Genomic DNA, 25,846 nt, shown 5'->3' with positions numbered 1-25,846 from the left:
TTCTAGCATTGTGTACAGCACAGGGGATCCTTGAAACATCCTTGGAGAGGCTAGGAACTTACCCTGAGTAAGTTTCTAACTAAATAACTTTTCAAAGTCAGTAAAGGGCAGAGTCAGATTTCAACCTTGAATCTGTCTGGCCCCAAAGCCCAGGCTCACTGCTTTTTGCTATATGCTCCCTTAAAACCAGGAGGTCGCCGGCCCAGGGGTGAAAGGAGAGTTCATTGTTGGATTAGGATCAACAGTAATGTAATCTTGCCTTTCCCCAGAGTGGAGGGACGTGGGCATCAAAGATGCAACTGAAAACCTCTTCCAGGCTTGTAGACATGACGATGAGGCCCTGGATGCCTTTTTCTAGGTCTGTCAGTGAGAACCTGAACAGGGTAAGGTGGAGGGTTAGGGATGGGGTGGGCCTGGGAGAGCCATCATAGGCAGGGAGTGAAGGCCTTTCCTCGTGCTCCCCCACCACGTTCCACAGAACCGCCCTCCATCTTACAGGATGGTCTCCAAAAGCTTGTTGTATCTCTGAATCTCCTGAAGAAGCACCACATTGAGTGGGGAGGGGTCCATAGCCAGCAGTTTTCGGGTCCTTTCATAGTCGATCATTTCAGGGATCTTCTGTTTCACATCAGCAGCCAACTCAAGGACCTGCCGAGGCAGGAGCTCTGAGCTCTGAGTGCAGACCCCTCTTCCTCACTGCTTTCCCTCCCCCAGGTGTCCGTCTGTCCTTACCTTCTCTTCCCGGCTCTGGTCTCCGGCCCTGGTGGGTGTAATCTGGGGTTGCAGGGAAAGCAGAGTCTCAAAGAGAGTGTGTGCCTCAGTGATCTGGGAGGCCACATCTGCATTAGGGTGCTGGCCAAAGGTCTCGGGGGGGTCCATGCCGGGCAACATGCTAATGTACTCCTTGTATGAGGCCAGGCTCCCATCCTTGGGGATGAAATAGGTCTCCAACACTGACAACCTGGGGAGCCACCGCATAATTATCACTGTGTCGTGGGGACTCTGGGGCTCCCATGCCAGGCCGAGACCCCATTCATCCAGCTCCCTGCTCTTGCTCCAGCCCCCGCCCCACAACCCCACAAAGCCTGCTTCTCCCATGTCACATTCTCTCCTCACACACTTCCCCTACCCCCAGTGCTGCCCGCTGCCCCCACCCCATTCAGCGCCCCGCTCACCTGTAGGAGGGGGTTGACAGGGCCTGCTCACAGAAGTAGTCGTTGATGTAGGTGGTGAGCAGGCGCCGGTCCCAGTCGTCCGTGACGTGTCCGCCATAGTTGACACCAGCGATGAGGTACTTGAGCGCATCCCAGGGCGTCTCCTCGTACTCGTCCAGGTAGAGGCTCAGCAAGTTCTCTGACACCTGTGTGTGGCCCCAGCCCGAGCCCCCAGCCCCACACACAGTTATGGCAGGAGCCCTTCCAGGGGCGCTTTAACACAGGCTTCCTGTCAGTGGCTATTCCTGCAGGGCAGCCATGGGGCAGGAAGTGTAAGGAGACAGGGCTGGGATGAGGGACCCTGGTTAGCACAAACCTCAAAGTCGGAGTCATTGAAGCCACAGATGATGTTCCAGCCAAGTTGCAGGAACTTTCTGCGTTCAAGTAACACAGAGTGGAAGAAGCACAGTGCAAACAGCAGCTTCTTATACTTGGAGGGTTTGGAGCAGCGGGAAAACTGTGGTTCTGTCATCAGTTGGTAAAGACGGGTCATGTTGGCCTTTAGGCCCTGGGGACAATGAAGTACAGAGGTGGGATGACATGCATCTTGCTTGGCCCTGCCCCTAGCACCGTCGTGTACAGTTGTGGACGTTGCTCACTGCACAAGGGCACTGGCTGAAGGGACGAGTGGAGGCTGAAATCCAGCCCTTGAGCTGCATGCCAGGACGTGCACTCATTCACGGGGCTGCGTGCCTTTCTCTAATTCACACACAGGCACTGTATGGACTAGGGGCAGCCCTGTCTTCTTGTCTCCGCCCCCCCGCCTTTTGATCCCCTCAACCACGATGTTCTCAATGGTGGGTAGGCCAACTCAATTTGGAAATGCCAGAAAATACGAACAGAAACATAAACGTGCACTACTGATGAACAAAAATGTACACAACTATGGGCAAAGGGTCAGTAGATAGTGTCTCATCAAGGAGGAACGTTCTATGTGATTGGATTTATCAGGCTTCATGAACAGGTTGGGATTTGGCCTACGTCTTACAAATGGGAAGGATGTGACGAGGCTGAGAGGAGGGCCTTAGTTTCCCAGAGATGGGAAGAATTGAAGAAATAAAGGCACAAAGGGGAGATAAAGTGAGAAGAGAAGTCTAACTGAAATCAAGTGCAAGTGCTCAGGTGGGGAAAGAATGGCCATTGAGCAGATGGAGTGCAATAAGAAGGGCAGTTTGAGCCGTTTGGACCAGATTCACCAGGTATCCTGGAGCCATTTCTGTCTTAAGTAGGACAGTGATACACTGAAAGAGTATTTTAAGAAGACTCATATATGATGGACAGAATAGAGCAGGGAGAAAACAGAAGTAAGAACATTGGATAACCAATAACAAAAAGAAAATATAATTAAAAAAATACCATTTATAACCATCATCAAATTATGTAAAATACCATGAAACCACCGAGTCCTAACCACTGGACAACCGGGGAATTCCCTTTACACATCTTTATAGCAAAACTTACAAAACTTTATTGAAATAAAGAATAGGGACTTCCCTGGTGGTGCAGTGGTTTAGAATCTGCCTGCCAACGCAGGGGATACGGGTTCAGTCCCTGGTCTGGGAAGACCCCACATGCTGCAGAGCAACTAAGCCGGCGCGCCACAACTACTGAAGCCCGCATGCTGCAACTGCTGAAGCCCGCGCGCGTAGAGCCTGTGCTCCACAACAAGAGAAGCCACTGCAATGAGAAGCCCGCGCACCACAAGGAAGAGTAGCCCCCGCTCGCCGCAACTAGAGAAAGCCCGTGAGCAGCAACAAAGACCCAACACAGCCAAAAAAATAAAAAATAAATGGAGAGACCTACTATACTCATGGATTGGGAGGCTCAATATCCTAAAGATGATGATTTCCCCCAAACTGATCAATAGAATTTTTCTGGTGAAAACTTGACAAGCTTGTTCCAAAATTTATGTTGGAGAATAAAAGGTCAGGAATAGCCTGGAGAAGGACATTGGTGAGGGGACTTGCCTTCCCAGCTATCAAGAATTATTATAGGGCTATATAGTAATTAAGACAGTGCACACTGACCCCAGAATAAACAAGTTGACCAGTGAACAGAATAAAGGGCCCAGAAACCCATCTGTATATATATGACATGATTGAGACATTTAACAAAATTGGAATATATAATACATTTAGATTAAAAGAGTGTATCAATTTACCGAAGTTGGCAACTGTGCTTGCAATTATATAAGAAAACATTCTTATTCTTAGGACTGAGCCCTTTACACTGACATATACTGAAGTATGTAGCAGTAAAGGGCCAGGATACAGGCAATGAACTCTCAAATGTTTCAGAAGAAGTGTGAGTGAGGAGAGAGCGAAAAACAGAGAGAGATCAAATGATAAGGCAAGTGGGACAAAATGTTAACAACAGATGAATTTGGGTAACATACATGTGAGGGTTCTTTGTACTATTATTCTTACAACTTTTCTGTAAGTTTAAAATTATTTCCAAATAAAATACTTTTAAAATATTGGCCTCTTTGTCTGCTTCCAAAAGAAATCTGGTTGCACCAACTATACCCTGAATGTCCTACTTTCTCTGAAGGTTTGGTGGATCCCAGGAAGGTTCTGCACCACCAGCAAGCAGCATTTCACAGAAGGCTCTCCTGGGCTGAGCTAGAACAAGGCCCTCTCCTCTGGTGACCCAACCACGGCAGAGCCATCCTCTCTGACTCCTCTCTCCTCCTGGGTTTTGCTCCAATTCATCATTGCCTCCACGCTTACTGCTTATCATGCCGACCTAAACAGCACCCACCTCAGGGCCAACACATCTCTACCCATCACAGAGGGTGGGGCTCAGCCAACAGAGGGCCCACGGGCTACCAAGCCACACACCTCTCTTAGAAGGCAATAAGAAAGGCTCTTAAAAGATGAACTAAAAAAAAAAAAAAAAGTAATGTTTCTTTGGCAACACATTTCTGGACCGTTTGACATTTTTAAATGGGAGTACAGAATACTTTTGTTGGCAGAAAAGAATATAAATAAAAATCAACTTTAAACATATATTTAAAAAAAATTAGTGGCGCCATTAACAAAAATGGGATGAGGAGATAATCTACGTGGAGGATGACTTGTTTAGAGAGTGTGGGATTTATGGTGCTGGTGTGCCGAAAAGAAATGCTTCGTAACCGGATGGAATTCAGACCCTGCAGTGAGTTTGATACTGGAGCCAGAGATGGGGATTGGGGTTGAAATCAGGAAGAGGACAATTTCTCCATCAACTTGTGAAAGGAGGAAATGTAGAATGAGGACAGGACAGGACGAGAAAGAAACACAGAAGTAATAAATAATGTGGCAAGAAACAGAGGGGGGACCAGGAGTGTGTGTCGGGGGGAAACCAGGGAGAGGGACAGTCAACTGTGCCAGCTGCCTCCAGGTGGTCAAAAAGGATTTAATGATGAAAGACATCCACACACCTGTGCATTCATAGGGTCCTCATTTATTGAGCACCTACTACATGCGCGTCCCTGTGTTAGTCACAGGATGAGCAAAACGGTGAGGGGGAAAAAAAGGCATGGCCTCTGCCCTCTTCTTGGAGCTTACAGTCTAGAAAAGAAGTCAGGCATCAGCCAGGATCACACTAATACGTGTAAAATTCCCCACAGTGGGAAGACCAGAGGGAGTGGTGAAGGTTTTAGGAGTGTTACCTAGACATGGAGGTCAGAGTCTTCCTGAGAAAGTGCTGGTGGGGCTGAGACCTGAAGGGGCAAAGGAGGGGACGGGGAGGAAAGCAGGGAGGGCAGCACATGCAAAAGCCCCAAGCAGGAGAATACAGGGTCTATCAAGGAAGAAGAACAAAGCAATTTAAAAATCAAGGTGTAGGTAGAGCAAAGAAAGTGAAGGGGAGAGCGGCGACCGACAAAGCTGGGGAGGCGCCCGCTGGGGCATGTGAATAGGGTTTTGATCTTGATTAAAAGCAATGAAAAGTGACTAAAATAGTTTTAAGTAGGAGGTAAGTGGGTAGGATGCAGCAACATGATCAGATTTTAAATCTGCAATTCACTGACTGCATTCAATGGTGACCTTATAATATTGGAGATAAAATTTTCAATAGAGTTGGAGGGAAGGAAGGAGAAAGGCCGGGAAGTGACATCAGGGTAAGAATGTAAGGAAATGTCAGGAGGAGGAAGGGTCTGAAGGGTGCAAGCGCTAGTTATATACACTTCCTTTGCCTCCATTTCCTACCTGTAAAATGGGGGCGGTAGTATTTACCTGATAGGTGTGTGTGTGTTAAATGGATTAATAAGTGTAAAGCATTTAGAACAATGCCTGGCACATATAACACTCAAGAGGTGTTAGCTATTACTATTATGTTCTAAGAGTTTGGCACACAGAAGAGGGAAAGGAGGTGGAATTTTTTAGAGGACAGCAGAATCAAAAAAAGCCATGTTGTTGTTAAGGTTAAACCCTCTCTCTGAGGCCTGGAAGATGAAAGGTAGGCCAGATGGCACGGTCGCTGCTGGCTGTCAGTTGCCCATACCTTTGGCGGCTCTGTGGTCATCTTGATGCTGGCCTGCAAGATCGAGATAGGGAAGTCTGGGTGGGGGCTGGAGCTGAGCCAGAGGCGGAAGGAAGGGTGTGGATCCTCCACCTGCAGCTGTTCCACCAGTTTGTCCAGGTTAGGCATCCATGACAGCGACAGGTGGCAGTTGGCCAGGAACACCCAATGTCCTGCAAGGAGATGCTGGATGCAGTGGGAACCATTCCCTATGCCCCACCTGTCCCCCCACTTTCCACCTGATTGTGTGTGTGGTGGCTGGGAGAGATGGGGTCCAAATGCTCAGGTGCCACCCCTGGGGCCTTCTGGAGAAGTGGGAGCTGCAGTTACAGCAGGGCGAAGGAGGTGGGAGGTGGTGGGCAGTCGGGCCAGGGACACAGATGGGGGCAGAACAGGATGGATACTGACCCTGAACCACACCCTCTCGGAGGAGCCGAGCCGCGATGGGGGCCTGGCCCTGGCCCAGAGACAGGGCATGGAAGCGCTGCGCCATGCCTGTGTGCTCTGCCAGCTGGAGCAGGGTACTGGTGGGGTCCACGCCGGGGGACAGGATAAATATGAGTGGGGTCCGCGGGGCTGAGTCTTCCATCACCTGCCGGCAGCACAGGGCGTGGGCTCAGGCAGAAGGCCGGGTGAGGCAGTGGGACAGAGATTGAGGAAATGCGGGCGGCCGCCTGGGACAGGGAGAGGGAGGCGGGAAGGAAACCAAGCCACTGACCAACTTCATGTTTAGCACAGGCGGCTCAATGAAGCGGGAGCCAAGGTTGGAGACGATGAAGGAGGTTACGCAGGACGCCACGCGGTCCTGGCGCAGGGAGCGAACGATCAGCATCCGTTGCATTTCGTTGCAGGCGTTCTCCCACTCACCTGGGGGTGAGGTGAGTAATCGCAGGGAGAGTGAGTTGGGAAGAGCTGGGAATGTAAACAAAGGGGCACCTGCAGGAACGCCGGGTCAGGAGGCAGACGCGCTGAGGGAACTTGGGAGAGAGAGGGGAGGAATTAGAGAGGGAAGAGCGGGCACGCGGCTGAACGAGGGCAGGAGAGAGGCAGGAGAGGGAGGCCTGGCGCCCAGGCACCTGGCAACATAGCCTTCTCCGGCGTGGCACTGGTGTACCACAGGTTCCAGTCACGAGGATACTGTTCAAAGGAGTTCATGAGCCCGTGGAAGTTGGTCAGTTTGTCCAGCTCTGTGATGTTATCCCAGTAGGCGTCTGCGAGCCAGCTGGTACAGGGGTTGTCCATTTGGCCCTCGCGATCCAGGACCTGGGGGTGGGAGGGTGGCGAGAGGAGAAAACGATTGACCGGGAACACCCCAAAAGGAGCATTATCTCTTTTTTCAAGGTGGAAAAGCCATGATGAGTATTTCATGAAACAAAATGAAGAAATAAATACAGGAATCTGAGGTGGATCGGAATCCACCTTTATTGGGGAAATAAGTGGGGGGGCAGGGGCGAGGGTGGGGGCTAGGTCTCTGAGACGCTGTGCGGAGGTGCCACAGTCCGAAGTTAAGAAGCGGGCGCCCTCTGGTGGTTGCCTGGCAATAATGCCTCTTACCCGAATGATTTCAATTGCAGCCTCACCCTTGAGAGAAGCACAAACTAACTGTTCACTCACTCATTTACCCTTTTTAACAAATATTTGTTGTTCACCAACTATGTGTTTTAAGCACCTGGGACACACCACTGAACAAAACAGACACCTCTGCCCTTGAGGAGCTTATTTTCCAACATGAGACAGCGGATACTGAACCAAAAACATAACAAGTAAATTATCTAGTACGATAAAGGTGGCAGTGCCATGCAAAAAGAGAATAGGTTGAGGAGGATAAGGCAGATTGGAAGTGCTGGGGGGTAGTCTGAAATACTAAATAAGAAAGTCAAGGAAATCTCAGTGAGGTGAGATTTAAATCAAGACTTGAAGGAGGGGAGGGGGAACAATTTTCTGGCAGAAGGAACAGCCAGTGCAAAGGCCCTGGGGTGGGATATGCCTGCGACAAGAGGAGGCCCGTGCAGCTGGAGTGGACGGAGTGTGGAGCTGGGCAGCGGGGGATGGCATCAGTGATGGGGCATCCATTTTCAAAGAACCTCTCTGGTCGCTGTGTTGAGAGACTAGGGGTGGCAGAGGCTCTTGCTAAAATCCAGATGAGAGGTGAAGTGAAGGTGGCAAAAGGAATGAAACTGTTGTCCAAGGAGGGTGTGCTGACGGCTCAGGGAACCGTGGTATGGTTGGCAGCTTTAAGGGCCCACCTGAGGTGCACGGTCATGGATTTAAAGTGAGTCCAGTCGGTGTGGGCATGTTTTTCTCCAGTCAAGCTCAGCTGCATGGGTCACACCGGGACAGAGGGGAAGGAGAGCTGGACCTTACCAGAGCGGTAGCTTCAGCGAGCAAATGCCACACCGTGCGGGGCGGGGGGGTGAGGGGGGGGGCGGTGTGCAAAGGGGCTGAGGGTGTTGACAAGGGAGAAAGTGTAATGGTGGCCACGAAATTAGGCTGGGGAAGGAGTGGCCTGAGAGGCAGTGAAAGAGTGGCCAGCTCATACCAAGCAGCTGGTCGCAGGTAAGGGGCCCAAAGCCCCGCCTGTGACTCGGGCAAGGAGGCACAAGGCAAGTCACCCCCCGTGGCCCCCCCCAGGAGTTTTTCAGGCGCCTGCTCCTGCCAGCGTCCCTCCGCGCACACGCACTCGCTGGAGCCTCAGGCCTTACCCTCTGGGTGTGGAGTCCATCCCCAGCCTTGTCCGCCCCACCCTCGGATGTGCCCTCGGCTCCACTCACCACGCCCCCGCGCAGAAAGAAGTTGTATTCATCCATGTTGAGTTTGCCGGAAGTCTCCAGGATTTTGGCACACATCTGGAAACTGAACAGTAGCTTGTGGCGCTCGAAAAGGGTGCGGCAGGTGTACCTGGGAGGGACAGGGGATGGGGGGGCGGGAGGTAGGGTACTCAGCATGAATGCTTCCTGAGAGAGGACCGGACCATCACACAGCCCTACACAGAAGGAGGGCCTTACTCAGCTTCGAGTCCAAACCTCCTGTAAACAGCCAAGCATTCGGGGCACTAGAGAGAGGACGTGGTTTTCCCAGAGTTTCCTCAACAACGACTGGACCCCTGCTATGTGCCAGGTACTCTGCCAGGTCCTGAAGACACAAAGATGAACAAGCACGGTCTCTGTGCTGGAGGAAGTCAGGTAGAGTGGGGAGGACAGGCGAGAGGCCATCAGCTACCATAGGACGTGATGAGTCCTATACAAGGGTGGCAGCCCCCGCCCTGCCTGGAGCGGAGCTGCCTGGAGGTACAGCTGAGTTACCGAGTGATTGGCAGAGAGGAGAGGGGAGGACGCCAGGGAGAGCTCAGAGCACAAGCGAAGCAGGCAGTGGGGGCGGGAAAACCATGGCGTGCAGGCCGGTCAGCGGTGCTCAGGCATCCAGCGTAAGGAGGGGAAAGGTGAGGCTGGGAGGCAGGCGGTGGCCAAGGCATGGAGGACTTTGTGGCCATTGGACACGAAACCACCACCAAAGAGTGTAAACCGGGAGTGGCATGGCCAGATTTCTGTGTTTGAAAGGCTCACGCTGGCGCCTGCAGGAGGACAGATTAGAGGGGGACAGACTTGGAGGCAGAAGGACCTGTTGGGAGCCCGTTGGGGAATTCAGAAAGAAAGATCACGGCGGCCTCCACTGAAGTGCAGTCATGGCACTGGGGAGACTCGGGTGGGGTGGGGGAACAGTTTGCAGAAAGAATCATGAGCAAAACCTGGTGACTGATCTGAGGGGTGAGGGACAGCGAAGAGTCAGGAACATCTCCTGGCTTCTGGCTTGGGTGCCTGGGAGGCGGGTGTTGGTGCCGCTCAGGGGTGTGGCCCCGAAGAAAGGGAAGCTAATGAGTTTGACGTGAAACAAGCTGAACCTGAAGGCTCTGTGGGAAGCCCAGGCAGAGGGGTCAGGAACCTCGCTACTCAAAGTGCGAGCCACAGACCAAGAGCCGCAGCTTCACCTGGAGCTTGTTAGAAATGCAGGCTCCCAGGCCCCAGCCCAGACCTACCGAATCTGAGTCTGCATTTTAACACGATTCCCAGTGCGTCGTGGGCACTTGAACCGTTTGAGAAGTGCTGGTATAGGAGACGGTCCTACACACAGGGCTAATGCTCAAGGGAGACCTGAAGAGAAGGTACACTGGGACACGGACTAGTCAGCCCGTGGATGACGGTGAGACCCCGAACGCGGACGCCACCCAGGGGAAGTGCGTGGAGAGAGGAGCAGGGGGACAGGAGCGGTGGCATGGGGCAGCACGAAGGCACGAGTAGCAAGAGGCGTCGGCGTAGAGCCACTGGGCCTCCCGCCGAGCTCGCGCGGCGCGCGGGGCGGTGCGCAGACCTGTAGACGGCGTAGGTGTGGTACTCGTTCAGGTAGTCGATGCGGTCCTCCAGCTTGTTGCTGCGATGGCTCTTGTCGATGCTGAGGATAAAGAGGCTGATGTAGGCGTCCAGCGAGAACTGGTACATGGGGTCGATGCGGCCCATGTCGTTGAGCACGAAGAACAGCACCGAGGCCCGCTGGGCGCATGGGCGGTAAGCCTGTGGAGGGGGCGGAGTCAGGGCCGGAGGGGCGGGGGCTCGGGCAAGGAGGGGGCTGGGCCGGAGGGCGCAGGGGCTCACCTCGCGGGCCTGGTCGATGTTGATCTCCGTGGTTTCGCTGGTCTCTAGCTGCTTTGTCACCTCCGTGGCGGTTATCTTGGAGGTCCGCAGCGTGTTCACCAGCTGCACGTCGTCTAGCAGGGAGCCTGTGGCCTCGTTCAGCAGCCTGGAGGGAAGCCAAGAGGCACGTGGGTGGAGAGGCTTTAGGGGTACTGGGCTGGGGTCGGGGAGTGGGGAGACGCCCCCATCAGCCCCCCGGGGCTGTAGTCTGGCCTGCGAGCAGACGAGCGGGCCGCGGGTGGGGGGAGGCAAGGTCTCACCGAAGGATCTCGTCCTCCAGCTCCTCGAGCTGCCTCTTGCCAGCGGCGATATTGACGACCAGTGAGTCCTTCTGCTCTTCCAGCTCCGGCCGCTCCTTCCGGACCACGACGCCCAGCAGCTGGGCCTCCAGGCCCTGGGATCGCCAGGACTCGTGGTGAGAATCCCACCGCGGTGACCTTTACCCGTTTCGTCCCTTTACCCCTCTCACGCCCCGCATCCGCATCCGCAGCTGCCCGACACAATCTTAGCCTTTTCTCAATCCTGCCGGGCTCTACAGCCCTCCCGGGTCCACCCTAGTTCAGTCTAGGCATCAGCCCCCACCCACCTGTTCTTTGACGGCAAAGTTGACAATGGTGGTCTTGGCTGAGGTCTCTGGGCCGTAGTGGGGGTTGGAGAGCTTGGTGGTGATGTAGAATCGGAAACTGGTATTGTATTCCACCTCCTTATCTCCGATGCGCATCAGCAGGTGGCCACCTGCACCCACAGGAGGGTCAAGGGAAAGGACCCCACGTGACCAGGTGTGGGCTGACCCGTTGTTCCCCAACTGGAATCCAGTAGCAGCGACTCAGCCTGCCCTAATGTCCCCGGCCCAGGGCTGTCTGAATACAGGGACAGGTAAGTAGAGGACACAGCCAAAGGCCCAGCCCTTTCTTCCCCTGTGTCCGACTCGGCTGGGCTCTAGGATTTGTCGTCCAGACCAACCCCACAATAAGCCTGGGCCCTCACCAGTTCGAGCTACAGATTTGTTGAGCACAGGGTTGAGTGTGGGGTCCAGATATTCCTGCACGTTCTGGAGCAGTACTGGGTGTCCAAACTGGATGGCCTTTTCTAGGACTCGAAGGTAATCGCTCATCTGCAGATCGATGATCTGTAGGCCCTAGAGAGCAAGGAAAAAGATGCAAGAACTGCTGCAGGATCCAAGGGGGGTAATGGCCTGAGGGAAGGACCTCAGGAAGAGTCAGGCTTGGGAAGAGAATATAAGGGGACAAATCAGTCCCCCAGCCTTATACCTGACTTCCTTCCATGTTCTTGATCCATTTCAGGGCCTGGGCCTGAGGATCAATCATCAGTGCCCACCTGAAGGAGGAAGCGTGAGTCAGAAGACAGGCTCTCTGCCCTTACTCAGCCTCGTGCTCCCAGCAGCACCCTTACCTGTTGCCACGGGTGACAATGATGCCATTCTCAGTGGAGAAGGCATCCGAGGGCAACCCTTGGAGGTTCCAGTCCCGAACTTTGGTAGGATTGGACAGGAATTTATCAAAGGTGAAGTGGGGTGAGCAAGGAACTTGCAGCTCCGAGATCTGGGTGAGAAGAGCCCCAAGCTTCAGCCTGGAGATCTGAGCCCAGCACCCCTGCCCCTTCCCGACATCTCTGTTACTCCCAAAGGCCACAATCTCAGAGCCCACGAGCTCACTCATCACGCCTAAGCCCTGCCTCACCTTCCTGATCCAGATTTGTTTGACGATCTCATCCCGGTAGTTGGTCAGGAAGGGTCCCATGTAGGACAGGAAGGCAGCTGCCAGGAGACAGTCTCCCACCAGGTAGCCCAGATCCTCCTCCAGGCCCTGGAGGACAGCAGGGGAGGTGTAAGGCTGCCTGGGCCCCCAGCCTGGAGACACCTGGACTGCTCTGAAGGCACTCTCCTCTGGACACTAACCAGATCAGAGAGTTTTTGCCTCTCCTAGACCCTTGTACCCTGAGAACTCTAACCTACTCTCACAACTTTTGAGTTCCCCATCTTTTTTTCCCTTTTCTTCATATTTGGGCCACACCATCCGGCTTACAGGAATCTCAGTTCCCCAACCAGGGATCGAAGCCGGGCCATGGCAGTGATAGTGCCGAACCCTAACCACTAGGCCACCAGGGAACTCCCTTGAGTTCCCCATCTTTAACAGCAATGTTTATTTCTTACGATAAGGCCTAACCCTCTTGTGAAGCCAGGAGCTCACCGAGGGTAGAGACGAGATGCCCCAGCTCGGTTTCAATCTGGCCAGTGGGCTATGTCAAGGGTCCTCGTGTGTGCTTTCCAGCCCTACCTAAACACAGAAGCAGATCCCCCACGGTACAAAAAGTCTCTCCTTCTACTATTCTCACCAAATGTCAGGAGGTGGAGGGGAAGAACTCCCATGCCCCATTCTTGGATGTCCCTTCACCCAAGTACCCCCATTTCCCCCGCCTGTCCCTCAACCTAAATGGGACGGGAGCTCTTGGCACTGGTGGGCAGGGAAGAAGGACAGCCAGGTGGTGCAATGATCTCACCTTCACCGTCTCCTCCCATCGGGCCTTCTCGCCAGCCAACCCAGACACCAGCATCCCGGCTCGTTCCAGCTTCACCTCCATCTCCTCGGACTTCTTGCGAAGCTCCTCCTTCTGTGCCAGCTTCTCATCGTACTGTTTCTTCAGCATCTCCAGTTTCCCGGCCACCTGGGAGGGATCAGAGTACAGGGATCAGACACAGGGCTTGAGGCCAGATTGTCCTGGCTTCGGATCACCAGTCTGCCGGGTTGTGGGAAAATGAACCTCGGGGAAAATGATCTCTTTGAGCCTGTTTCCTCACGTGCAAAATAAGAACAATCAACACCTGCCCTACAGGGTTGTTGTGAGGAGAAAAACAAGATCAAATATGTGTGATAAGTTGCGTTTTCTTTCCCATCCCTCCACCACCCTTTCCTTGAGCCTGGAAACTACTTGGTAATGGACTCAAGGCTGAGTAGGAGACGGACCTCTCGTAGCATAGTGATAAAGCACACAGGATGTGTTGGCAAGAGAGGACCAGATAGCACAGAAATAACGGCCACTCCGTGCCAGAGGCCACACCTAAGGTGAGACCTTGAGAGAGGAAGAAGGAGTTAGAATGAACCCAGGAACTCTTGGAGGGAGGAAGAGGGAGTCCATTCAGGAAAAAGGCCCAGGTCCGAGGTCCCACCGAAGATGGGACCTGGGAAGAGCCTTACCTCTTAGAGAAGCCTCCCTCACCTCGACTCATTGCCACCCTGTGGGCTCTGCTGAGGTTGGAATATATCACTCAAATCTTTTTTTTTTTTTTCTTTTTGTCCGTGCCGTGCGTCTTGTGGTATCTTAGTTCCCGGACCAGGGATTGAACCCGTGCCATTGGCAGTGAAAGCACAGAGTCCTACCCACTGGACCGCCAGGGAACTCCTTATCACTCAAATCCGAAGTCAAGAACTGACTGTGTGGTGATTGTTTTGTAATGTTTAGAAATATCGAATCGCCATGTTGTGCACCTGCAACTAACATAGTGTTGTAGGTCAATTATACTTCAAACAAACAAACATAAAAAAGAAGTCAGATCTGTGATTACCAAAGGCAAAGATAGGGGGTGAGGGAGGGGAACTGGATGAGGCAGTCAAAAGGTACACACTTCCCGTTATAAACTAAATAAATATTAGGGATGTAACGAACATGATTAATATAATTACACTACTGTATGTTGTACATGGAAGTTGTTAAGAGAGCAAATCCTGAGTTCTCATCACAAGGAAAAAGGTTTTCTTCTTTTTCTTTTCTTTGCCTCTATATGAGATGATGGGTAGTCACTAAACTTATTGTGATCATCATTTCATGATGTATGTAAGTTAAATCAATGTGCTGTGCACCTTAAACTTACACAGTGCTGCATGTCAATTATATCTCAATAAAACTGGAAGGAAAAAAAAAAAGAACTGAGGGCTTCCCTGGTGGTGCAGTGGTTGAGAGTCCGCCTGCCGATGCAGGGGACGCGGGTTCGTGCCCCGGTCCGGGAGGATCCCACATGCCGCGGAGCGGCTGGGCCCGTGAGCCATGGCCGCTAGGCCTGTGCGTCCGGAGCCTGTGCTCCGCGGCGGGAGAGGCCACAACAGTGAGAGGCCCGCGTACCACAAAAATAAATAAATAAATAAATAAAAGAACTGAGTCTTTTCCAGGACCCGCTATGTGTGCCTGACTGGCGAACAGTAATCGTGTCTGTGAACACACCGTGTCACCTATCCTCTTCATGAAGAGGAACGGGGGGCTGGCCTTACACTAAGTGTCTGCCACAGGGTGTGCACACGATAAACATTAGTTCTCTTTCCTGCTGCATCCCCACTGGGAGAGGCAGTCTGCAGCCGTGCAAGGAGTGCTCCGATCATTGCCCCACTTTCCTGAGTGATGGCTGTAAGGATAAATGTGGGTTGCAGCACAACGCCTACTGTGTACTAAGCAAGCAGGACCTGGGCTCAGCTATTGAGGTTGACCTCCGAGAACTTGGGAATGGGAAAGGGAGCTCTCCAAGGAATATTTTTTAAGGCAAAGTGGAGATTCAAAATGTCACCCTTGAGTGACAGGACGGCTTATAGGTCAAGCCTTGGTAGGAATCTGTTGGACGCCATTAGCAACTAAAGAAAGAAGGTGTCACTCAGTGATCAGCTGGGCCACTTGGAGGCTGGGGACCTACAGGGAAATGTAGGTCCCCTTGCACACGCGTGTTGGGTTATCTGGCAGGCTCTACCGCGTGACCCCTGTCATCAGGTTCACGCGACCACCTCCGTGCGCTGAGGCCATGCTCATCAGCAACACTCTGATTATAATTTGGCTTCCCACGGAGACTGGTCTCTGGGGAGGCAGCCAGCCCACATGACGGATCTATATTTCATTATTTATTTTGCGTGTGGTGTTGTCTTCACTGTTTTTATTTTTCATGTAAGAAATATATGCACAAGGTTAAAAACCTAAATAATATAATAAAACGGGTTATAATGAAAAGCAACAGTCTTCTAGCCCACTTTTCCTACTCAGTCCCATCCTTCAGTAGCAAATTATTTTTTAACCATTCCTCTTTTTATGTCTTCTGTTAATTACTTCCATATCTGACTATTACACTTATGCCACTACTATACACATATATATACATACACACAGTTTTTACATTTTTGCAGTTTTAATCTTTTTTTAATTAAAAATTATTATGAAACATTTCAAACCTAGAAAAAAGACTAATATAAGCAATACCTATATACCCATCACCTAGATTTAACAGTTGTTAACATTTTGCTATATTTATTCCATCAACTTGTTTTTTGCCAAAGTATCTTAAATTGCAAACTCATAACATTTCAACCTTAAATACCTCATAAGGCATCTCTCTTTTTTTTTTTTTTTTTTTTTGCGGTGCGCGGGCCTCCCACTGCTGTGGCCTCTCCCGTTGTGGAGCACAGGCTCCGGACACGCAGGCTCAGCAGCCATGGCTCACGGGCCCAGCCGCTCCGCAGCATGTGGGATCTTCCCGGACCGGGGCACGAACCTGTGTCCCCTGCATCGGCAGGCGGACTCTCAACCACTGCGCCACCAGGGAAGCCCAAGGCATCTCATTTTTTAAAAAGGACATAATCATGGCATCATTATCACACCTAACATCATCTTTATCTTTTTTTGAAAATAACTTTTCCCATTTATGTCTTTTTTTTTACACTATTGAAATTTTTGTTTTTCAAGAAACAGGATTTTATAATAATTTCTTTTGCTGTGTAATACAGCTTTTATATTGTATGATGTTTTCTTCTTTTTTTTTAAACATCTTTATTGAGGTATAATTTTGAATAGTGAATATGTTTCACATGAATCAACATTCTGAAGGAACGAAAACATATAGAGTGAAGGGTCCATCTTCCTCCTACTCCAGCCCCCAGCCCCAGCCTGAGAGAGAACCACTATTGCCAGTTTCTTTTCTTTTTTAAATTTATTTTTGGCTGCGCTGGGTCTTCGTTGCTGTGCGTGGGCTTTCTCTACTTGTGGAGAGCGGGGGCTACTCTTCTTTGCGGTGCGCGGGCTTCTCATTGCGGTGGCTTCTCTTGTTGCAGAGCACGGGCTCTAGGCGTGCGGGTTTAGCACACGGCATGTGGGATCTGCGTGGACCAGGGCTCGAACCCATGTTCCCTGCATTGGCAGGCGGATTTTTAACCACTGCGCCACCAGGGAAGCCTCTGAGTGAAAGTTTTTAAGCCAACCCTGTGATATTCTGACCTTGGCAGGTGGCTGCAGCTTTTTCCAGGGGTGAGTGGCTATTTCTATAAAGGCAGGATGTTTGAAGGAGGGCAACTTCTAGGAAACTGGACTTGGGCAGAGGAAATACGTAGTCTGCAAGGGTGGCCTTAATTAAGAGCATTGATTGCAGTGGGCTTCCCTGGTGGCGCAGTGGTTAAGAATCTGCCTGCCAATGCAGGGGACACGGGTTTGAGCCCTGGTCCAGGAAGATCCCACGTGCCGCGGAGCAACTAAGCCTGTGCGCCACAACTACTGAGCCTGCGCTCTAGAGCCCGTGAGCCACAACTACTGAAGCCTGTGCGCCTACAGCCTGTGCTCCACAACAAGAGAAGCCACCACAATGAGAAGCCCGCGCACCGCAATGAAGAGTAGCACCCGCTCTCCGCAACTAGAGAAAGCCCGCGTGCAGCAACGAAGACCCAACGCAGCCAAAAATAAATAAATAAAATTTTTTTTAAAAAAAGATAGCATCAACCAAGTTAGAGGGCAAGTGAAAATGAAAAACTTGGAAGCAATGAATCTGTCTTTCCAAAAGGGAGATGGTTAAATAAATGATGGTCTACAAAAAAAAAAAAAAAACACGAAAGAAAGACTTCCTTGGTGGTCCAGTGGTTAAGACTCCGTGCTTCCACTGCAGGGGGCACAGGTTCAAACCCGGGTCAGGGAACTAAGATCCTGCAAGCTGCGTGGCACGGCCATTTAAAAAAAGAAAAATGATGGTCTAGCTATCTACTGGCATAACATGCAGCGGTCAAAAGAAAGCAGGAACTCTTTATACACTGATACAGAACAATCTTCGATATATAAGTCAGTAATATAGGAAGGTGCAGAACAGTGTGTGTAAGTAATGTAAAAAAAAAAAAAAGAAAAGAAATTTTGCCGAAACAATAATCTGTAATATGGGTTGCTTTCAAGGGAGCAGAGCTGGTGGCTAGAGAGTAGAAGGTGGGAGAGAGAATTCTTACTGGATATGCTTTTGTACTTTTTAAATTTCAAACCATGTGGATGTATTTATATTACCCATCAAATCAATGATAGAAAATTAAATGATAGACTGAAAGAATTTTGAACTCTTGATAATAACATATTCTGCCTGGTTAGGGAGTTACTTGTGCATATATCTTGTAGGAAATCACCTTCTGGATCGTCTAGTCCACTCACAGGAAATACCCCTCTCTACCTCCAGACGACCCCATCCCCTCCCCGGGCTCCAAAGCCCCCACATTCCTCCAGGTCCAAGCAGCAGTGTGACACTTTTGTCCCATCCCCCCGGCAAAGACACATTTGCCACACGGATTTCATCGGCTACGGTCTCGGGGTCCCTCTCCAAAGGGCCCCCAACGAAGGATGGCAGACATTGCCAGCTCCCCCGTCAGTCTTGGGAAGGGCTCCTTGGGGACAGTGCCCCTGTGTGTTTGTAACCCTCTCAGTCAGCTTAGCTTTCTGAGCCAGAGGCAGACTTGTCTAAACAAGGCACAGACGGCGAGGCAGACAGGACTGTAAGGGAGAGGGGAGTAGAATTTGACAGGGAAAATTAAACAGTCAGGAAGCATCCCTCAGAAATCTGGGAGAGGGACCACCTCGGAAAACGGAAAACGCGGGTGTGAGGCTCACCTCACGCAGCTTCTCCTGGGCCTCGGCCAGGGCCGCTTGCTTCTCCTGAAGCTGGGCCAACGCAGAGTTCATGCGGATCCGCTTGGGCTCCACCACCCGGTACAGCCGCCCGTACAGCTGCGGGGAGACAGCAGGCACCCTCTTACCCGCCACCCACTCACCTGCCCGTGATCCTTCCTTCCCACTTGGGTCTTCCATCCCCCCTCCTCCTGGGCCGGCCTCACTGCTCCCCCCTCCCCACTGGCCACCGCTTACCTCCATGGCGCGAACCCACATGCAGAGGGACTTGGCAGCCAGCGACACGCGGCCAATGATGTCAGGCTGGAAGTCCGGCTGGGCGCAGTAGGCCCCGATCTTCTTCAGGACCTTATCTGAGATATTGTCCTTATCAAAGTTGATCAGTGACTTGATGAAGTTCTGTTCCCCTGTGGGATGAAGGTAGGGGGCCTCAGCCAGAGGGCCCAGCCCCCCTCCTCATCCAGGCCACATGCTTCCTGGGCTCAGTTCCCAAGGCCAGCATATCTGCCCTCATCCCGAGCTCCTTCTGCTGACCTTGCTCCCTTCTCTAGACCCTCGAAGCTCCCAGGGCCTCCAGGACCTCCGCAGCCTCAACTCCCATCACTTACCTTCAACGCTCTCAGCCCGACTGCCCCACACACCACTCTTTCTATATACTCTGCACCTTCCTCTAGGGCAGGGGCCACCAAACTACAGCTTACAGGCTACATCCTACCACCAGAACTCAGAGCAGGAAAACTATCGCAAGAATAAAACAGAAAGACTCTTTATATCCATTTTCTGATTCTTGTGTTTTTGGAGGATGGGTGAGCGAAGACATTCCTGTCCTTGGATTCTGGGATATATTCCTATAATTCCTATAGCTTTATGAAATTTTTTTTTTTTTTTTTTGCTTAAATTAAGATGAGTCATTTTCTGTAACTTACAACCAAAGAAACTTGACTGACATTTATGCCTTCTCTTCCTTCCTGGGCTCTGTGCTTTGAGGGTTGGTACAATGCATCCTTCATCTCTGTCTCTCCAAGTGCCTGACACCCAGCAGATGATTAGGGAATGCTGGGTGGACTCATGTTAATTACCTTCCGGATCCCTGGCTTACCTAGCTGCCTCTTGGCCTCTACCCAGGTGGGCTCGTTGCCTCGGAGAATCATGACTGCCTGCAACACCATCTCCACTTGGGCAGGGGGCCGTCCATAAGACTTGATCTCTCCTATATCCTTCTTGTTCAAAGACTCCAGGGCCTGGGAAAAGGGATTAACTTGGGGACAAGAGTCAACTCAGGTGGTAAGACGGCTTCCTTTATGGAGATAGGACCCAGCTGAAGTTCCCCTCTTCTTCCCTACTTCCCCAGGGACTTTGAGAACAAAGAAGGCCGGCCCCACCCCCTTCCTGAGCCCTCCCACCCTGATACCCGCATGGCCTCTTCCAGGGCTGGCAATGCCTCTTCTAGATCCTTCTGGGCATTGTCAGCCAGTGCCTTGCACTTAACTTCCTCAATTGCAATCTTCTCACTATTGGCTGTGACAGCCTACGGATAAAAAGAAAACGAGGGTTTTGATTTCACCTTGAGCAAAAGTGGCGGTGACGGTGCTGGCGGCAAGAGAAAGAGAAAGCTAAAGAAAACATGAGGAGTGGAACTCCCATTCCCTGCTCTGTAACCAGTGGAGACTGGGAAGCCCATGCCCAGTGGGTGCGGGGTGTAGGGGGCACGAGGGGCAGGGGAAGGGGGCGGGGGCACCTTCTGCTGCTCATCCGCTTCCCGCTTCTGCTGCACGATGATGACCAGGTACTCCTCGCACTGTTTCTGGAACTCAGCCACCTTTTTCTTGGCATCCTCCAGCTCCAAAGACATCACTTCCACCTTTTCCCTAGTTTCATCGATCTTAGACAACCCCGTCCGCAGCTTATTGGCTTGGTCCAGCAGCTCCTGCCGCTTCTCTGCCAGCAACCTAGGGGACAGAGTAGGATCGGTGCCTCAGGAGCCGGGGCACCCAGAAAGGAGAGGCCCATTTAGTCTCTTCCTTCCCAGAGCGGCTCTGGGCCCTGTCTTCCTGCCCGTTGCCACCAACACCATCCTGGTCAGATTTTTATCATTTCCTGCCTGGATCATTGCCAGCAGCCTCCCAACCGGTCTTCCTGCTTCCAGACTCTCGTGCCTCTGATTTATTCTACACACCGCTGTCAGAATCCGCTTGCTTGCTACTGTTTTCATCACACCACTTCCCTACTTGAGACTCTTCCCCGCTGTGCAGCAGACAGGGGGGCTGCAGTGAACCAGAAAACACAAACTTCTCTCAAGGGGGCGGCCATCTCTGGGCTCCAACCTGTTTTTTTCCATTTGAGAATGAATGTGGGCTCAGTATTGCCACAATTTCTGATGCTTCGAGACAGACTGGAAATCAGGAGTTTTCTAAGGCTCCCCAAGTTTTAAATGTTGGCGACTCACTCAAAAATGAGTTTTAACATTGTACAGCCAAAGGAAAATGTCTATGCAAGATTGTTTTCTGGATTAAGTAATAATAGGCATGTGAAGAGCTTAACGCAGTGACTGGGAAATCCTAAACAGGATGTTAGCCTATGTACCCAGGGAAGGCAAGGACTTTATTTTGTTAACTGGCATATGTATTACAAGCATCTAAAAGAGTGCCTGGCACAGAGTAGGTGCTCAAAAATATATTTTATATGAATGAATATTGGCTATCATTATTATTACAAATGGCTTTTTCTTCACCTTTGAAATACTAAATCCAATAAATGAGGTTTTTTTTACCTTCTTATATCCTTCAAAGCAAATTATTGTGTTGTGCACATAAAAACTCAGTCAGTACAACTTAATGAATGAATATACAATTCTTGGGAATGGTGGAAAGTCTAGAAGATGTTAAAGGCAGAGAGAAGAGGACCTACATTGTCATATATACCCATAATATAATGTCACAGTTGTATTGTGGTTGGGAAGAGAGACAGCATTCTAGAAGATAAGGACAGAGAGGTGTATAAAGTGGTCACAGCCAGAGGGCCCCTGAGATGGCCATGTCCCCTGGAAACCCCATCTCTCTGTTTAACTTCCTGGACAGAATCAAGGTCTCTGGCATCTCTGCCATCCCACATCAACATCCCAGTCCTCGAGCGGGTCCCCTTGGCCAGCTCCCGGATATTTTCCCTGACTTCATTTCACCAAGCACCCTCGAAAGACACCAAGCTCCCTGGCCCTCTGTGCCCCCTACTCTTCATCGTACTTTTTATATCCAGATACAAGTTCCAGGTAGTTGGTGGGTGTGACGTAGTTGTATCTTCGAAGTTCCAGCAGCATCTTCTGGGAATACTGAGCCACTGACCAGTGCATGGTGACGAAGATCTGGGCCACCTTCCTGTGGATCTGAGGCCAATTCATAGAGGAGGTGAGACAGAGCAAGAGTAAAGGCAGACAGAGAACAGAAATGGGCGGGAGGTGCAGGGGGGTGAGGAAAGGTGGGGAGGAGGGCCTCACATTCTCCTGGGTCCCCAGGTCTGCTCCCACCAGATACTTCTCAGCCACCTCCAGCAGGGCCTCGCGGGGCCACTCTGAGAACCAGTTGATGGTTGTGCAGTTCACCAAGGCTGGGTACTGGCGGATCCAGTTCCTGGCGTGGGTTTCGAGAGGCAGTTAAGCCCAATCGCAGACTCAGCCTCCAGCGAGGGGCTTCGTCACAGCCCCACCCACTCCCCAGGAACCTAAAAGCCCCACCCCTGTGCCCCTGTGTCTCCTTGTCCAGGTTTTGCTCCCCTCAGAGCTGATTCAGTGCAGGGTTTAGAAACAAGTTCTGCGGTCAGAAAGACCCGATTCCACACCAACTAGGTGTGGATCTCGGGGCAAGTGATGTAATCTTTTGAACGTCATTTCCCTTAGCTCTAAAATGGGAATAACAAAACATACTAACTAGAGTTGTTAGGGGATTCAATGGGGTGACACATGTAAAATGCTTAGCACAGAGCCTGGTACATGGTAAATATGCCATAAACCAAAAAGATGAAAAGATAAACAAAATGGTAACCCAAACCGCCTCTCTGCACAAGTTCTCTGTCGTCCTATTTTCCAATGCCCTTGAAAATCTAGTCATACCAAGAATGGATCAAATGTGGTGTATACACACGATGGAATATTATTCAGCCTTAAAGAGGCAGGAGATTCTGACACCTGCTACAGCATGGATGAACCTTGAGGACGTTATGCTAAGTGAAATAAGCCAGTTACAAAAAGACAGATACTGTATGATTCTACCTCTACGTGGTATCTAGAGTGGTCACTCACAGAAACAGAAAGTAGAAGGGTGGTTGCCAGGGCCTGGGGGTGGTGGGGGAAATGGGCAGTTGTCCAGTGGTTATAGAGTTACAGTTTTGCACAATGAGAATGTTCCAGAAATCTGTTGCACAACAGTGTGAATATACTTAACACTGCTGAGCTGTATACTTAAAAACGGTTAGAGACTTCCCTGGTCCCTAGAGTGGTTAAGACTCTGCGCTCCCAATGCAGGGGGCCCAGGTTCAATCCCTGGTCAGGGAACTAGATCCTGCACGCATGCCGCAACTAAGAAGGCTGCATGCCACAACTAAAGATCCCATGTGCCACAACTAAGACCTGGCAACCAAGATAAATAAACATTTTTTTTTAATTTAAGAACTTCTCTTTAGCAAAAACAAAAAAACGCCAAAAACTTAAAGAAAGTGAAGAGACAAGCCACAAACCTGAAAAAAATATGGCTAAAATGATTAAATTTTATCTGTGTTTTTAACCACAATTAAAAATTTAAAAACAAAACATAAAAACCACCTCCATCTTCCGGAAAAATAAAGAAATCTGATACACCAAAAGGCTCCCATGTAAGCAGCAGGAACGTGCTGAAGGAAACACAGGCTATGTCCAGGAGACGGGGTGTACAGGGCTGGAGAGGCCAGCGCTATTCCGGAGTCTCGCCGGAAGAAGGCACAGGGGCCAGAACCGGGGAGGAGGACCCCGCGATGAGTGGGGGCCTCGAGGGAGAAGGCTGTAACAAGTCACCTGAAGGGGTCGCCCACGGGGCTGAGGCAGAGGATGATGTGCAGGTTGTTCCGCACGCGCTCGGTGAAGTAGGCGAAGAGGCTGTCCGAGGACTCGGGCACCTGCTCGGCGCGGGCCTGCTCTATGATGAGCGTCTGGATCTGCGTGGAAGCCGCAGTCAGAGGGCTGAGGTTCCAAGGGCAGAACCCAGGGCTGGAGGGAGGAGGGAGCAGCAGGTGGCGCTGGGCTCACAGGGTGTGGGTTTTAAAGCAGCTCGGCCCACCTAGCGTCCCGCGAGGGAGGATGGCAGAAGAGGAAGCACCACCTAATGGGGGGTTGGAGGGAGGGGGTGCTACGGCAGCATCCTCTGGGATTAGGTGAGAAGGGGTTAGTTAGGAAGGCCAAAGAACCAACTGGTAGTGGGTGTGGAAGGATCGCACCTCTTCAAATTCATCCGCCTTGTAGAGATTGGGGACCTCGCCTGAGCTGAGGATGTTGTTAATGTCCTCTAGGAATGATTCGTCAGCAACCTGGGTGTCCACAAAAAGGAAGGACGTGGCCTTGAGCTCTACCCCAGCCTGGAGATACAGACGCTTGATATCTGGGCCAGAGGAGACAGAAACACTCTTCAGATTCAGCATCCTGTCCCTCCTTCCCCTTCTGAGATTCAGGAGCCCTCCCCCAGCTGGCAACACATACACGACACCGTCCTGTACCCCACCCGGGGCCTGGCGCGGCTCCCTACCCGGCTTCCATCCCTCCTCTCACTTGTCATCACAGGAAGTTCAGGCATCTGATCTTTCACTCCCAGCCCCAAACCCTCTTCCATCTCAGAAACCCAGCGTTACCGTCTCGGAATTCCTGCTTTCGATAATGTTTGGTGACCTCAATCTGGAAGGTGATGTACTCGCAGATGGATGAGGCCAAGCGGGCCAGACTCTGACGTCCGCTGCCCCCAATGCCCACCAAGAGCATGTTGCCCCGAGGCTGTCCAATGACCCGCACAATCCGTGTGACTGGAGGGTAGGGGGTAGGGGGTGGGGGTGATGAGTTGGTTGAACAACCTCAGGGGACCTCCAGGCCCTAGGCTGGGGACTGGGACGACTAAAACTGCAGTAGAGGAACCAGGCAGCGTGGCAAGAGGTTGGTGCCTGAAGCACTCGTAGCAATTCAACTCTCAACGTCCACCATCTCTGTTAAACACCATCATCAAGGAAAAGCCCACCCATGGCCACAAGCACATCTGGGGTTAGGGAGGAAGGCAACTTCTGAGACTTGATTTGGGAGCAACCTGGGAAGAGATCCCCATTTCCTTGGAATATCCCATAACTGAGAGGCTGGAGAAGGGATGGGAGCAGGAGGTGCTCACTGTGTTCAATGGCCTCTCGGAAGAGCACCAGCTGCATTGGCACGACGGCGGGTGACAGGTTGTACTCATTTAGCGCCGTCTCCATGGCTGTCCTCAGGACCGTCAGATCCGTCAGGTCTTCGTACACCTTGGGCTCCCGCAGGAAGTCCCCTGGGTCATGGGAAGAGGGGGGCAGATCTCAAATGCCTCGTCCTCCCCAGGCTTCCCCAAAGAGCCCTACGCATCCATGGGACTTGGTGCCCCGCCTCCCCTTCTAACCCATCTCCTAAGGGTCTCCAGCCTAGAGGGGCCACAGCTCCCAGCTCACCAAAGATGGGAGAACGTTTGTTGGGACAAAGGTTATGAAATGTGAGGTCAAAGAAGGAGCCGAGTTTGTCACTTATGATGCCCACGAAGGCTTCCATGTCTGCCGTGTCAACTAGGCGGTCAGAGAAGACTCTGTTGGGAGGGAGCTGGGGTGAGATCTGGGAATGAAGAGGAGCGTGGCCTTGGGGAAGGGACAGGCGGGTGGGGGGTGGAGGCTTGGGCTTGGGAAGGCCTGGACCTGGCAGGCACAGCTACCTCACCTGAAACATTCATGGATCCAGAGTCGTGTGATGCTGGACTTGGTATCGTGAAAGTCCTTGCTGGCTCTCAGCATGCCCTGGAAAACCTAGGGAAGGGGCGTGGCTAGTGGGATGGAGGGAGGGAAGAGAGTCCCTCCAGAAGTTTTAGAGAAAGCAGCATTCCCGGATGGGGGTGGTTTGGGGTGTGTGGGCTGCTACTGAGCTCCAAGGCTTACTCTGAGGAGAGGAGAATGCCTCCAAGGAGGCCGTGCTGGGCCAAAGGGGCAAGGTCTGACAGAATTTCACCTTGGAGATGTCTCGAAGGTTGAAGAGGTAGTGGATCTTGGCAGGCGTGGGCAGGAAGCGCTGTACCACAGTGTTGTACACATCCAAGGTGGCCTTGGTCACCACATCCCCAGTGGGCTTCACCTCTTCCTCAAAGTCCTGGAGCTTCTGATTGATCATGGTGCCAAATATCCGGAGGATCTGCGACTCCTAGAAACAGGCTCTCAGGCTCAACATTGCAGGCTCGTGACCTTTCACCCAAGGGGGGGGCTAGGGTCAGGGGAGAAAAGCACTTGTCTTGGGGGCAGCATTTA

The 25,846-nt window shown here is 51.7% G+C and overlaps 1 protein-coding gene across 1 annotated transcript in view; it reads right to left on the bottom strand.

Annotated features, from left to right (window-relative positions):
- Positions 1-25,846, bottom strand: part of DNAH2 (dynein axonemal heavy chain 2) — a gene marked incomplete at its 3' end in the record, with an annotated part of 86,420 nt that overhangs the window by 1,183 nt on the left and 59,391 nt on the right. The window contains exons 51-83 of the mRNA XM_082860253.1: positions 25,554-25,742; positions 25,269-25,354; positions 25,010-25,140; positions 24,703-24,852; positions 24,182-24,349; positions 23,774-23,934; positions 23,355-23,494; positions 21,807-21,939; positions 21,556-21,695; positions 20,055-20,265; positions 19,728-19,844; positions 19,416-19,557; positions 18,554-18,723; positions 18,299-18,415; positions 12,923-13,087; positions 12,103-12,228; positions 11,816-11,964; positions 11,674-11,740; positions 11,390-11,540; positions 10,989-11,137; positions 10,663-10,796; positions 10,364-10,508; positions 10,083-10,282; positions 8,489-8,615; positions 6,794-6,980; positions 6,436-6,584; positions 6,126-6,309; positions 5,700-5,890; positions 1,531-1,722; positions 1,176-1,360; positions 733-961; positions 497-648; positions 260-374 (exon numbers count right to left, since the gene is read on the bottom strand). Of these exons, the coding sequence (XP_082716379.1) occupies positions 260-374; positions 497-648; positions 733-961; positions 1,176-1,360; positions 1,531-1,722; positions 5,700-5,890; positions 6,126-6,309; positions 6,436-6,584; positions 6,794-6,980; positions 8,489-8,615; positions 10,083-10,282; positions 10,364-10,508; positions 10,663-10,796; positions 10,989-11,137; positions 11,390-11,540; positions 11,674-11,740; positions 11,816-11,964; positions 12,103-12,228; positions 12,923-13,087; positions 18,299-18,415; positions 18,554-18,723; positions 19,416-19,557; positions 19,728-19,844; positions 20,055-20,265; positions 21,556-21,695; positions 21,807-21,939; positions 23,355-23,494; positions 23,774-23,934; positions 24,182-24,349; positions 24,703-24,852; positions 25,010-25,140; positions 25,269-25,354; positions 25,554-25,742 (5,052 nt within the window). The remainder of the gene's footprint in view (positions 1-259; positions 375-496; positions 649-732; positions 962-1,175; positions 1,361-1,530; positions 1,723-5,699; positions 5,891-6,125; positions 6,310-6,435; positions 6,585-6,793; positions 6,981-8,488; positions 8,616-10,082; positions 10,283-10,363; positions 10,509-10,662; positions 10,797-10,988; positions 11,138-11,389; positions 11,541-11,673; positions 11,741-11,815; positions 11,965-12,102; positions 12,229-12,922; positions 13,088-18,298; positions 18,416-18,553; positions 18,724-19,415; positions 19,558-19,727; positions 19,845-20,054; positions 20,266-21,555; positions 21,696-21,806; positions 21,940-23,354; positions 23,495-23,773; positions 23,935-24,181; positions 24,350-24,702; positions 24,853-25,009; positions 25,141-25,268; positions 25,355-25,553; positions 25,743-25,846) is intronic.

Source organism: Leucopleurus acutus, assembly GCF_964270905.1.
Source record: "Leucopleurus acutus genome assembly, chromosome: 19".
Lineage (NCBI taxonomy): Eukaryota > Metazoa > Chordata > Mammalia > Artiodactyla > Delphinidae > Leucopleurus > Leucopleurus acutus.
Note: the sequence above shows the minus strand (reverse complement) of the source record. Positions and strands in the feature narration are given on the sequence as shown.